Source organism: Anarhichas minor, unplaced genomic scaffold (genome assembly GCF_050575085.1).
Source record: "Anarhichas minor isolate MPS153535 unplaced genomic scaffold, ASM5057508v1 ptg000033l, whole genome shotgun sequence".
NCBI classification, from domain to species: Eukaryota; Metazoa; Chordata; class Actinopteri; order Perciformes; family Anarhichadidae; genus Anarhichas; species Anarhichas minor.
The window spans coordinates 5,507,907-5,522,500 of record NW_027466479.1 but is presented as its reverse complement, the minus strand read 5'-3'; the positions used below and the strand labels follow the sequence as shown (position 1 = coordinate 5,522,500).

General features: G+C 37.8%; 1 protein-coding gene across 2 annotated transcripts in view; it reads left to right on the top strand.

Annotated features, from left to right (window-relative positions):
* LOC142965290 (E3 ubiquitin-protein ligase RNF19B-like) overlaps positions 1-6,422 on the top strand; it is a 29,456-nt gene extending 23,034 nt beyond the window's left edge. For both annotated transcript variants that reach the window (XM_076106153.1, XM_076106154.1), the window contains 5 exons: positions 2,941-3,055; positions 3,173-3,313; positions 3,412-3,580; positions 3,885-4,019; positions 4,683-6,422. In XM_076106153.1, the coding sequence (XP_075962268.1) occupies positions 2,941-3,055; positions 3,173-3,313; positions 3,412-3,580; positions 3,885-4,019; positions 4,683-5,121 (999 nt within the window). In that variant the 3' untranslated portion in view covers positions 5,122-6,422. The remainder of the gene's footprint in view (positions 1-2,940; positions 3,056-3,172; positions 3,314-3,411; positions 3,581-3,884; positions 4,020-4,682) is intronic.
* The last annotated feature ends 8,172 nt before the right edge of the window (positions 6,423-14,594 follow it).

Genomic DNA, 14,594 nt, shown 5'->3' with positions numbered 1-14,594 from the left:
CAAAACGGTTTCCATTCATAGCAACAATCACACACGACCTAAAAACACAATCAGAACCCACAGCTGATAGTGTAGAGGAGAGGTCTTCAACAGGGGGTCCGCGAAATGTTTTGGTTGATTAGACAATTAAAAAAAAATAAATAAATAAATTCTCTAAACATGAATCTGTCCATTATTGTAATAGTTCAGTATTGTATGAAAGATAACAGGTATGTTTATGTATGGCAGTGGCACTAATAGGCCATCACTCATTTTTCGTTTCCACATTTATGTTTAAAATGAAAACATCAATTTGAATATCTTGTATGCATGATTATCATGCAATTGACAGACAATGTTGATATTGACATTGGTATCAGCTGACAAGGTGTGTTTCTAAATGGCAGTGGCACGGCCTCCCTACTCACTGTACCTTGCACATGTCTAAAATAAAAACATGAATATATGAACCTGTGTATTATTTGAATAGCTTAGTATTGAATGCACAATAAAGAGGTATACACGGCACTAGGCCCATTTAATATAAAACACAATTGTATACAATATATATAGTCGGGGGTCCCTGCTCCATCTCTATCAGTTTGGGGGTCCTTGGCCTGAAAAACGTTGAAGACCCCTGGTGTAGAGGACACACTTTTGGTCAAGTAAGGGTCCATAAAACGTCTTAAAGTGTCTAAATGTAAGGCCTTGACGTTATTAACCTCTTCCACTCCACCCCTCTTCACCATAGAACCATTTTGTCTTTCTTTAGGGGGGACAGAGGATCTTTAGGGGGAGATAGCATATGACACATAGAAGTGGTTCACATCATCTGATGGCTGGGAACCTGAAGATTAATTTGAGATGCAGCTCAGCAGTGTGTGTCAGCAGGGTTTCAGTCATAAATCAGAATTCAAAATAAATCGTCATAAATCATGAATTTATAAATTAGATTGAATTGTGACGGTGTATAATGACATAGAACATTATGATGCCCATGCTCTGTTGTGTCTCATGAGTTGTTGCAGCAATTTTGGGGTTGATACCATTTGTTACACAGATCTGGTTCTTACTACTGGAGAAATGATCAGAAATCTCTCCAAAACAGCACTTTCAGACAAAAAGACCTCGAGGAACACCGTAGTCATGCTGTGATCTGGTTTTTGAAACTTTTGACATTTGGATGGTGAGCACTTCTGTTGTGTAAACCTCTCAGAAACCCCCTTAATGTCAATATACACAGGAAAGCCTCTCGGCCTCCAGTTTGTGGTAGTAAAGCTTCATGAGGCTTTGATTATCCTAGAGGTCACAAAAGGTCATACTATACAGTGATGTCAGGTTTCAAAAAAGGATGTCACTATGTGAAATGGCTGCTATGAGGACTAACATCATCACACATGAATATTATTGGGCTCATTGGATCCATAAGAGTCTCAACTCTTCGGTCAAACCTAATGTATGCAATTCTAAGAATATTTAAAGACCCAAGTATGCAGAAATATTCAAATACATAATTTTTAGAATAAGCAAAAATAAGACATTTATACTGCATGCTAAGAGCATCTTAGTTTTGCCTCAAACTGCATGGGATTCTCATAAAGTGGGGGTGTCTGTAGAGGGGAGACTCGTGGGTACTATAGAACCCATTGTCACTCACACATCTTAAGGTCCAGGGACCCCGGTGAACATGGCCATGCCAGTTTCTCCCTCTCCAAAATGGAGCCCAACTTTGGAGCGTTATTTAGCCTCCTTACCACCAAGCTAGCATGACACAGATTCCTTATATTTATATGATACGTGTAACACCTGCCGGCTACAGCCCATATCTTAATGAATACCTTAAGAAAGGTTTCCAACCTGCTTTAAAGTTTTATATTCTCGATGAAATGAGACAGACAGACTGACCCATCTTGTAGTGATAGTTATTTGAGGCAAACTAGTCAATCTCTTGTTCTCCTCTTCCAGCTCACAACTTTGCATCTTCTGTTGGAAACATCTTTGCTTTCTGTGCCTTTTGTTTTCTTCATTATTTTGGCAGTTAAATTGGTGTAACATCTGTAAAATATATCACATACCAATCCTAGAGAGTCTTCAAAAAACATAGCATGTGCTGAATTCCCTCTTTTGTCTCCATAGATATGTTATGTTGTTAGAGACAAAGAGGGCAATGGTCTTTCAAATAACAAGAGGCAGGAAATGAAATGACAATGGGAATGTATTTCTACACATTAACACGCTGTAGCTCTCTCTAGTGGAGGAAGGTGGAACTGCATATTTATGTTTAAGTCTTTAGGGACCTCACACAGTGTGAAGAGTGGGAAGTGGTTAACTAGTTCGATTAACTGGAGCCTCAGACGCAGCTCACCAACACCCTGTGTTTGTTAAAAGCTGCCTCAGTGGTGAGCAGCTCTGGTTGTCTGACTGAATCTGACTTGTTTCTCACCGACAAGTTGCAACACGGATTTGTTTTTTGAAGTCAGTCTTAAAGAAGAGGGAGGTTGTGTCCTTGATGGTTTTTCTGGGAATTTAATGGTTTCAACAACCTCAGGATGTGTTCACATGATGTGTTTTTATAGATGGTTCTGATATACGTATATTCTCATATTTTATATACTTCAAACTACAGTGGGATTCACAATGTCTCCAAAAAATGACACTCCTGGCAGTGTGGATATAGCTTTGTAACAGCACAGTAAAGACAATTTGAAAAAGTCAAAATATCTGAATATTTTACACAAACATTTTGTGGAGGAATTTATTTGGACTTTTTCTGCAGCTTTCTTTCTGTCTTTCCTGCTCTGCCTATTTAGACATCTTTTTTAAAGAATGAATCTTTTATTTTGATGTGGTATATATACAAGTCCGACAGTATTTTTGAAAGAAATTACACATGTTAATGTTCTCCTCATTTAAAACAACCCTAACCTTTAACCTCCACCTTCCCCCTGTGCTCTGCTGCAGATCCACGCCCACTACGAGCTGCAGAAGACGTCTCGTCACAGGAGGAACCTGGCCATCACAGGAGGCGTGGCCCTGTCCATCATCACCGCCCCCGTCATCGCGGCTGTCAGCGTTGGTAAGACACTCGACAAGGCCCATTTCTGCTCTTCTACAGCAGCTGAAACCAGACAACATATGAAACGTTTCCGGGACGAAATCAAACGGCTGTGATTGTGTTTCTGTCCCTTCTCAGGCATCGGTGTGCCCATCATGTTGGCCTACGTGTACGGCGTGGTGCCCATCTCTCTGTGTCGGGGGGGAGGCTGTGGGGTCAGCAGAGGGAAGGGACGAGGTGTACGCATTGACTTCGATGAGGACGATGGTCCCATCACAGGTGAGGAGGCCAAACTGTTCCTGATAAAAACAAATTGTGGGGCTGAATGTCATTCACCAGATCTTATGATAATTAATATTCTCCATGTGATTCTGCAGTGGCTGATGCGTGGCGAGCCCTCAAGTCCCCGAGCCTCGGCAACAGCAGTCTGAGCACCACCTCCCCCAGCGAGGGGCTCTCTGTGGCCCCTGGGACTCTGGGTGACACGCCCCACTTTAACACACTGGCAGGCGGCGCCTTGGGAGCACGCAGCAGCAAGTACAGCAGGTGAGACAAACGATGAAGTAACTGAGACGAGCAAGAGTAGTTCAATGGAAATAGGTAATATGGATCACTGAAATATAAAATAAGTATATGTACTGTATATACTACATGTATAAGGGCACATATCATGCTAATTTTCAAGTTCAAACTAACTTATTGTACAGAACATGATTTATATTTGCAGAACTGATAAATACAACTTCTCCAGTGCCAATGAGTCCTGGTTCTGTCCTGATCTGTGTGCGGTGGTTCATTCTTATTGATAGAACGGGGTTATTGATCAGTGTGAGTGTTTGCTGTCCTCCAGGCTGGAGGTGCAGGCGGGGGAGCTGGCTAAAGATTCCGCCCATAGGGAGACCGGCAGCCTGGGAGCAGGGAGCGACTGTGCCAGCACCCGTGGAATGGCCGGATCCATCATCTCGTCCTACACGCTGCCCGACAGGTGACACATTCCTCTTCTTCTGTGGTGTCTTTGATCTCTCTCTGCTCCCTGTTTTCTACTTCAAACTGAGAGGTTCCTTAGTTGTCATGCTGAGTATTCATCCGTTGGATTTGATTTTGATGTGATGCAGCAGATTCCTCATAGGAAACAAGAGCAAAATAAATCTTTGTTCCTCCTCTTGTTCTTATTCCTGTTTATGAAAGCAGTAAGAGCATTTAAACCATTTCCATTTTTGGTTGTCAAACTGAAGAAGAGGCTGTTTTTTCTTCTCCAGGACACCATGTTATATTTGTGTCTTTTCTGCTATCTTGCCTTCATCACAGTGGTGAAGATGAGGATGTTTTAGGGTTCCTTATGGTACAACCAACTTTTAAAAATATTCTTTTGCAAATATAATCCTATATTTTAACACATCAGTGGCTCGAAAAGGTTGAATCTACATTTTTTTCCCCTATTTTTTCGAAAGAATCCTCTTCCATCTCCTAATATTTATGGAAAACTAATTTCAAAGTAAAACTACAGTTGAATATGTTTCCAAAATAATCTCCCCCCTCCTCTGTGCGTCCATAGCTGTCTTTGTCCCTGTGTCTTTGTTCTTCAGTAGTCTAAACATTAGAAGCGTCACACTGGGACTGACTGCTTGTGAATATTGTGTCTCTGCAGGGAGTGCACCAACCTGGAGATCCAGGTGGACATCGAGACCAAACCCAGCCACCTCTGCCTCACCAGCGAAGAGGACCTAACCCTGCCCCCGGGCTCCGCCGACATGGGGACGGCCTCGGGAGTGGAGGAGCCTCAGGACTGCAGCTCCAGGCGGGGCGGGGCTCTGTCCGGGTCGGCGCTGGGACTGTCGCCGGGCGTGTCCATCAGGGAGGGGCTCAGAGACGTCACCCTGGCTCAGCCGGAGAGCATCCGCAGTGACCTGGAGATGTCGGACACTCAGTCGGACGACATCGCCGAGCTGACGTCGGATGACTGTGACTCGCCTCACCCGAAGAGCTGTCACCTGGCGGCCGGCCAGCAGCCCCCGTTCTGCCGAGCCCTGAACCCCTCAGACGGCCTTCACTGTCCCGCGGACAGTAACGTCATCCTCTACGTCTGAGAGAGCAGCAGCTCCCAGGAGTGCACAAAAAAAAGACTCCCGACAGTTTCATCTGAGCTCTCCTTTACTTCTTAGCATTTTGTTTTTCTGTTATCACTTCTCGTTTGCTGCTTTTACGACTCACAGACGGCGTCTTAAACACAGACAGGGTTTGTTCACTTCTGTCTGTCTGTCTGTCTGTCTTATCTACCTGTCAATCTCTTGCTGAGTAAATTGTCAGGGTTCTACCTCTGAGATCTATAAGATGATGATTTATGTTTACTCCTTGGTGCAACATGCCTTGGCTACTTGAGCAAAAAAAAAAAAGAGAGAGGTACAAATTTTCCACATGAAATATCGCATTTGTGAAATTCTGAAAAAAGGTGAGAAGTCACCGAGCACAGCGGAGAGAAGACAGAAGTTTGCTGGGACGAAAGGAGACGTTTCTAACAATGTGTGGATGAATGTGGACTTTGTACTCGACTATTGTGGCTTTGTTTTCTTCTTTTTCTCTCTATTTATATTCAGATGACCTGGAGATTGTGTTGTTTGTTGCGCGCTTGTGTCTGCATGAGCCATGCCTTGTGTGAAAGGTTGAAAAAGGGGCGGTGAGCTTCTGTTACACTGGTGAACGTTTACTTTAGACGATGAAGCTGCACTTGAATCTCACTTTCCTTGCACAGAGGAGGAGGAGGAGGAGGAGGAGGAGGAGTTTGCATTTACAGAAATAGATGATTGAGTTCTGACAATGACGAGACGAGTCCAGAAGACGCTGTGTTGAAATGCACTGAGAGAATCTATTTGACTCTGTTCATGTCTGTGACAGTGAAGGGCGTCTTTCACATTCTGAACAGTTGAGGACATTCCAGTATATCCACGGGTTTCTCCTGCACTGACATGTGCATCAAACAGACGTTTATCATTTCATAAATCTCCCACTGAGAAACTTCATATAATGTTAATCTGAAAAATGCAAAAGTGCTGCTGGTTTTCTACAATCTCAACTGTTTTGTAATGTTACGTGGTGATGTAGAGTCCCCTCTGGTGCTTCTACTGCCTGCATGCTGAACCTTTAGAACCCGTTCTTTACTGAAACCCTAACGCAGTGTAGGTTGAGCTTTATTAAGTCAACTCATCAGCAGCTCCACTTCAAAAAACATTGAACCTCTGAACTTCTTAGATGGTTTCATTTCAAAAAGGAGAATCATATTTAACAAAAAAGAAGCAAAGATTCAACAATGTCCCAAAACAATGAATCAAATAAAATTGTTGGAAAATATTGAAAAGTACCCACTACAATTTTCCAGAGGTACTTATTTAAATTGCTTGATTTCTTTGACCAGCAGTCCTAAACCCCAGAGATAACAGTAATAATATCATATATGACAAAGATAACCAGTAATAATATCATATATGACAAAGATAACCAGTAATAATATCATATATGACAAAGATAACCAGTAATAATATCATATATGACAGAGATAACCAGTAATAATATCATATATGACAGAGATAACCAGTAATAATATCATATATGACAAAGATAACCAGTAATAATATCATATATGACAAAGATAACCAGTAATAATATCATATATGACAGAGATAACCAGTAATAATATCATACATGACAGAGATAACCAGTAATAATATCATATATGACAGAGATAACCAGTAATAATATCATACATCACAGAGATAACCAGTAATAATATCATACATGACAAAGATAACCAGTAATAATATCATACATGACAAAGATAACCAGTAATAATATCATACATGACAGAGATAACCAGTAATAATATCATATATGACAGAGATAACCAGTAATAATATCATACATCACAGAGATAACCAGTAATAATATCATACATGACAAAGATAACCAGTAATAATATCATATATGACAAAGATAACCAGTAATAATATCATATATGACAGAGATAACCAGTAATAATATCATACATGACAAAGATAACAGTAATAATATCATATATGACAAAGATAACCAGTAATAATATCATATATGACAAAGATAACCAGTAATAATATCATATATGACAGAGATAATCAGTAATAATATCATATATGACAAAGATAACCAGTAATAATATCATATATGACAAAGATAACCAGTAATAATATCATATATGACAGAGATAACCAGTAATAATATCATACATGACAAAGATAACCAGTAATAATATCATATATGACAGAGATAACCAGTAATAATATCATACATGACAAAGATAACCAGTAATAATATCATATATGACAGAGATAACCAGTAATAATATCATATATGACAAAGATAACCAGTAATAATATCATATATGACAGAGATAACCAGTAATAATATCATACATCACAGAGATAACCAGTAATAATATCATATATGACAAAGATAACCAGTAATAATATCATATATGACAGAGATAACCAGTAATAATATCATATATGACAAAGATAACCAGTAATAATATCATATATGACAAAGATAACCAGTAATAATATCATATATGACAAAGATAACCAGTAATAATATCATATATGACAAAGATAACCAGTAATAATATCATATATGACAAAGATAACCAGTAATAATATCATACATGACAGAGATAACCAGTAATAATATCATATATGACAAAGATAACCAGTAATAATATCATACATGACAAAGATAACCAGTAATAATATCATATATGACAGAGATAACCAGTAATAATATCATATATGACAAAGATAACCAGTAATAATATCATATATGACAAAGATAACCAGTAATAATATCATATATGACAGAGATAACCAGTAATAATATCATATATGACAAAGATAACCAGTAATAATATCATATATGACAGAGATAATCAGTAATAATATCATATATGACAAAGATAACCAGTAATAATATCATATATGACAAAGATAACCAGTAATAATATCATACATGACAGAGATAACCAGTAATAATATCATATATGACAAAGATAACCAGTAATAATATCATACATGACAAAGATAACCAGTAATAATATCATATATGACAGAGATAACCAGTAATAATATCATATATGACAAAGATAACCAGTAATAATATCATATATGACAAAGATAACCAGTAATAATATCATATATGACAGAGATAACCAGTAATAATATCATATATGACAAAGATAACCAGTAATAACATCATATATGACAAAGATAACCAGTAATAACATCATATATGACAAAGATAACCAGTAATAATATCATATATGACAAAGATAACCAGTAATAACATCATATATGACAGAGATAACCAGTAATAATATCATATATGACAAAGATAACCAGTAATAACATCATATATGATAAAGATAACCAGTAATAATATCATACATCACAGAGATAACCAGTAATAATATCATATATGACAAAGATAACCAGTAATAATATCATATATGACAGAGATAACCAGTAATAATATCATATATGACAAAGATAACCAGTAATAATATCATATATGACAGAGATAACCAGTAATAATATCATACATCACAGAGATAACCAGTAATAATATCATATATGACAAAGATAACCAGTAATAATATCATACATCACAGAGATAACCAGTAATAATATCATACATCACAGAGATAACCAGTAATAATATCATACATCACAGAGATAACCAGTAATAATATCATACATGACAAAGATAACCAGTAATAATATCATATATGACAGAGATAACCAGTAATAATATCATATATGACAAAGATAACCAGTAATAATATCATATATGACAAAGATAACCAGTAATAATATCATATATGACAGAGATAACCAGTAATAATATCATACATCACAGAGATAACCAGTAATAATATCATATATGACAAAGATAACCAGTAATAATATCATATATGACAGAGATAACCAGTAATAATATCATATATGACAAAGATAACCAGTAATAATATCATATATGACAGAGATAACCAGTAATAATATCATACATCACAGAGATAACCAGTAATAATATCATATATGACAGAGATAACCAGTAATAATATCATATATGACAGAGATAACCAGTAATAATATCATACATCACAGAGATAACCAGTAATAATATCATACATGACAAAGATAACCAGTAATAATATCATATATGACAGAGATAACCAGTAATAATATCATATATGACAGAGATAACCAGTAATAATATCATATATGACAGAGATAACCAGTAATAATATCATATATGACAAAGATAACCAGTAATAATATCATATATGACAGAGATAACCAGTAATAATATCATACATGACAAAGATAACCAGTAATAATATCATATATGACAAAGATAACCAGTAATAATATCATACATGACAAAGATAACCAGTAATAATATCATATATGACAAAGATAACCAGTAATAATATCATACATGACAAAGATAACCAGTAATAATATCATATATGACAGAGATAACCAGTAATAATATCATATATGACAGAGATAACCAGTAATAATATCATATATGACAAAGATAACCAGTAATAATATCATATATGACAGAGATAACCAGTAATAATATCATATATGACAAAGATAACCAGTAATAATATCATATATGACAGAGATAACCAGTAATAATATCATACATGACAAAGATAACCAGTAATAATATCATATATGACAGAGATAACCAGTAATAATATCATACATGACAAAGATAACCAGTAATAATATCATATATGACAAAGATAACCAGTAATAATATCATACATGACAAAGATAACCAGTAATAATATCATATATGACAGAGATAACCAGTAATAATATCATATATGACAAAGATAACCAGTAATAATATCATACATGACAAAGATAACCAGTAATAATATCATATATGACAGAGATAACCAGTAATAATATCATATATGACAAAGATAACCAGTAATAATATCATACATGACAGAGATAACCAGTAATAATATCATATATGACAAAGATAACCAGTAATAATATCATATATGACAAAGATAACCAGTAATAATATCATATATGACAAAGATAACCAGTAATAATATCATACATGACAAAGATAACCAGTAATAATATCATATATGACAGAGATAACCAGTAATAATATCATATATGACAAAGATAACCAGTAATAATATCATACATGACAGAGATAACCAGTAATAATATCATATATGACAAAGATAACCAGTAATAATATCATATATGACAAAGATAACCAGTAATAATATCATATATGACAAAGATAACCAGTAATAATATCATACATGACAAAGATAACCAGTAATAATATCATATATGACAAAGATAACCAGTAATAATATCATATATGATAAAGATAACCAGTAATAATATCATACATGACAAAGATAACCAGTAATAATATCATACATGACAAAGATAACCAGTAATAATATCATATATGACAAAGATAACCAGTAATAATATCATACATGACAAAGATAACCAGTAATAATATCATATATGACAAAGATAACCAGTAATAATATCATACATGACAAAGATAACCAGTAATAATATCATATATGACAAAGATAACCAGTAATAATATCATACATGACAAAGATAACCAGTAATAACATCATATATGACAAAGATAAATTCTCACATTGGAGAAGCCTGAACCGGAGAACATTTTGAATCTTCTGGCTTCAAAATGAAATACTGAAACGAGTAATCGATTATTGAAATACCTGTTGATTACTTTGACTCATTGAATCAACTAATTCTCTCAGCTGTAATTTGTTGTCAAAAGAAGTGGCTGCTGAGGAGCTCTTGAAGCTCCGGTCACTGTCACAACTCTCTCACTGTGGTTCTGGTGTGTGTGTCCTGACTGGACCGCTGTCTGACAGTCGGCTGCCTTATAGACACTCACTGACCAACACAGCACACACCAACAGGACTGGTTCAGTGTTAACTGGCTGTCTGACCCACTGGAACGCTGTGCGTGTGTGTGTGTGTGTGTGAGTGAGTGAGTGAATGAATGAATGGACTCCTGATGAATGTATTTGTCCCACTTTGTTTTTTGAATGAGCACTTAAGCACTTTATCTGGAATGTATCGTATTTATCTTTCTTTCTTTTTGCTGTTCATCATCTTTTACTACGAGTGACTTCAGTTGCATCTGAAAGTCTGTGGTACAACCAAAATAAAGCACCTGCCAGAAGGCCTTTTATGTTGGATGTAACTAGAGAAGAGTTTGGCTCCAAAACATCCTAAATTCACACAAATAAATGTTTCTGTACTTTTAAAGGGCCAGTGTGCACTATTTGGGGCTCTGGCGGTATCTAGCGGCGAAGTTGTAGATTGTAACCAACTGAAACTTCTCCCAGTGCGACAAGTGCGTAGGTGAACCACAGCGGACACCGCGAAAACACCTGTGGCCCTATCTAGAGCCAGTGTTTAGTTTGACCGCTCTGGGCTTCCGTAGCAACATGGTGGACCCCCCCCCCCCCCGAAATGCTACACACTGGCCCTTTAAACATAAGGAGCATCCACGGCATTTGTATCAATGATCTGAGAACTGTTTCTATCTTCTCTCTTTTTTTTAGTTTATCATCCTTTGGAGCCAAACACTTCAAACATTAGTGCCGATAAGCTCTTCTGAATCATACCCACTAGCTGTGTTCGCTTTGTATCACCTCTGTGCTTCAGTTTAAACAGGTTCCCACCAGGTTTCTTTAATCTGCAGGGGAATCCACTCGGGAACCTTCTTCATCTCGGAGTAGCTTTATGGATTTAGCTGCTTGTGTAACTCGGCAGTGCTTTGTTTGGTCTGAACTTGACTTGTTTCTGCCTGCCTGCCTGTGGGAAGGGGAAAAAAACACACGAATGTACCGCGGACGGAAAGATGAACTCCCTGAAAGAATCCCAATGAGTGTTAATGGGAATGTCCCATTAAGCACACGGGCTGCCCCGTCCTTATTTGAAAGAGGTTTTAGAGTATATAGACAGCAATATTTAAGTGTTATTATATGGTTTGTGTATTTCCTGTCACTGTTGAAGCCCTGCCCTGTGTATGGGTTGTACATGCAGGACTGTGAAAGACAACTTGTGGACCTTTGGGGAAATAAATGAATGAATAAACACAATCTGATGTTGCATCAAAGCACAGAGTTGTTGTCAGTTGTGCTTGCAGATTTTCGGTCTGACACAGTTTTAATAACTGCATAGTAACGGAAATCATTCATGAAATATTGCAGTCTTTGGGCAACCGTAGAAGTAATATGGAAATGTACAAAATATTGGCGAGAAAAATGATTCCAGAAAAACTATGAATGTGTAATTTTGAATAACTTTGGGCTGCTTTTCAACTCGGTTTATTTCAAATTAAAATGTGCACTATGTTGAAAAAATATGTTGTCATTTTTTGTGTTGAAATTATACTTAAAAGTGCACATTTGCCCACAAGGTAAAACAAATCTGATCAGATCCACAAAATCCTTGAAGGCAAATAATACGCAGAAACGACTGAAAAACACAGACGAGGATACATTTAACTCGTGTTTTTAAATCTCAGCTGAATTCGACATTATACAAAGTTTCACTTAAACAATCATTTATTTGCTTTGTTTTTTAACTGTCATCGCTTTTACTGTTTGTTTTTACCATGTAAAGTTCCTTTGAAGCACAATATATTAATATTACATCACTTTCTGTTCATTTCCATGTGTCTTGTACATATAAATAGAATAGGAGTAAAACAGACATTGATTCCGTTGTAATATCACTAATACAAAAGAAAATTCGGATTGTTGTTACGGTGACAACACACGCCCGTAAAGCTCCGTCTGTCTAGTTATTTACACATATTTAGTTTACTGAACCTCAACCCACGCTAACGTTCCCTCTCAGGTCCCTCAGCACGAACCGGAGCTTCGTGGTCGATGGACAGCAGCTCTGACGACTCCCACCGCTGGTCGGACACCCTCAGCATCGTCGAGAAGGACGGCTTCGTGTTCGTCAACTACTCCGAGGGGCAAACTAAGGTCCCTCACCCCCACCACCACCACCCTCACCCGGCTCACCCAGGCCAGGGCTCGGTGCCACAGCCCTCCACCATGGACGCACGGACCTACAACCAGCTCAGGGCCGGTGGGTGTCCAGTGATTGAACATGTTGTTGGTTTTTTAGCTCTAAAGTCAGTGAAGGTACGAGGGTTCTCCTCTGATCAGAGAAGAAAACAAAAACTTAAAAAGTAAGCCGATCACAGTGTTGACGTGTTTTATTTCTGTGGGTCCACAGGCTACAGATGGGAGCGCCAGCTGGTCTTCCGGAGCAAACTCACCATGCACACGGCATTCGATCGCAAGGACAACGCTCAACCGGCCGAGATCACGTAGCTCGCCATCTCCAAGTAAGAGGGCAGCACGTCTGGCACCAGGCCGACAAAGACGAATTCTTTACTGTTGTAGGTTTGTAATTGTTTTTATTCGTGTGGAGAGCTTCTTCTACACTATCGAACACAAAGATCTTAGAAAAGTCGTTCTCCTCCTCTGTGACGCCGTCTCCTCAGGGACCACAGTAAGATCCTGGTGAGCGACGGTCGCGGTCGGGTCTTCAGCTGGTCGGTGAGCGACCAGCCGGGCCGTTCCACTGGGTGAAGGACGAGGTGGTGGACAGCTGCTCCGCCTGCACGGTCCGATTCTCCCTCACCGAGCGGAGACACCACTGCAGGAACTGCGGCCAGCTCTTCTGCCAAGAGTGAGTCGTTTACAGCAGCACAGCACGCTTTCCTGCCTCTTTGCTCCTTCTACTAAAAATGTCACTAACTGAGGAAGCCACATGTGTCTGATCATTAATTCAGTCATTATTTTGAGGAAATGTCTAATTTCCTTTAGGTACTAAGTCATTTTCTGTCATTTTGAGAAGTTCTCATTATTATGAGGTACTAAGTCGTTATTTTGAGGTACTGAGTCGTTATTATGAGGTACTAAGTCATTATTATGAGGTACTGAGTCATTATTATGAGGTACTGAGTCGTTATTATGAGGTTCTGAGTCGTTATTTTGAGGTACTGAGTCGTTATTTTGAGGTACTGAGTCGTTATTGTGAGGTACTGAGACGTTATTGTGAGGTACTGAGTCGTTATTTTGCGGTACTGAGTCGTTATTTTGAGGTACTGAGACGTTATTTTGAGGTACTGAGACGTTATTTTGAGGTACTGAGTTGTTATTTTGAGGTACTGAGACGTTATTTTGAGGTACTGAGACGTTATTTTGAGGTACTGAGTTGTTATTTTGAGGTACTGAGTCGTTATTATGAGGTACTGAGTCGTTATTTTGAGAATGTTTATCTTTAAAATGACGTACAGGATCACTTTTAATGGGCTTCCATACCTGTGACAACCTGAGTTTCCTCCTAAACCGACGTCTCGTCTCACCTTGTTCTGCAGGTGCAGTCGCTTCCAATCAGAGATCAAA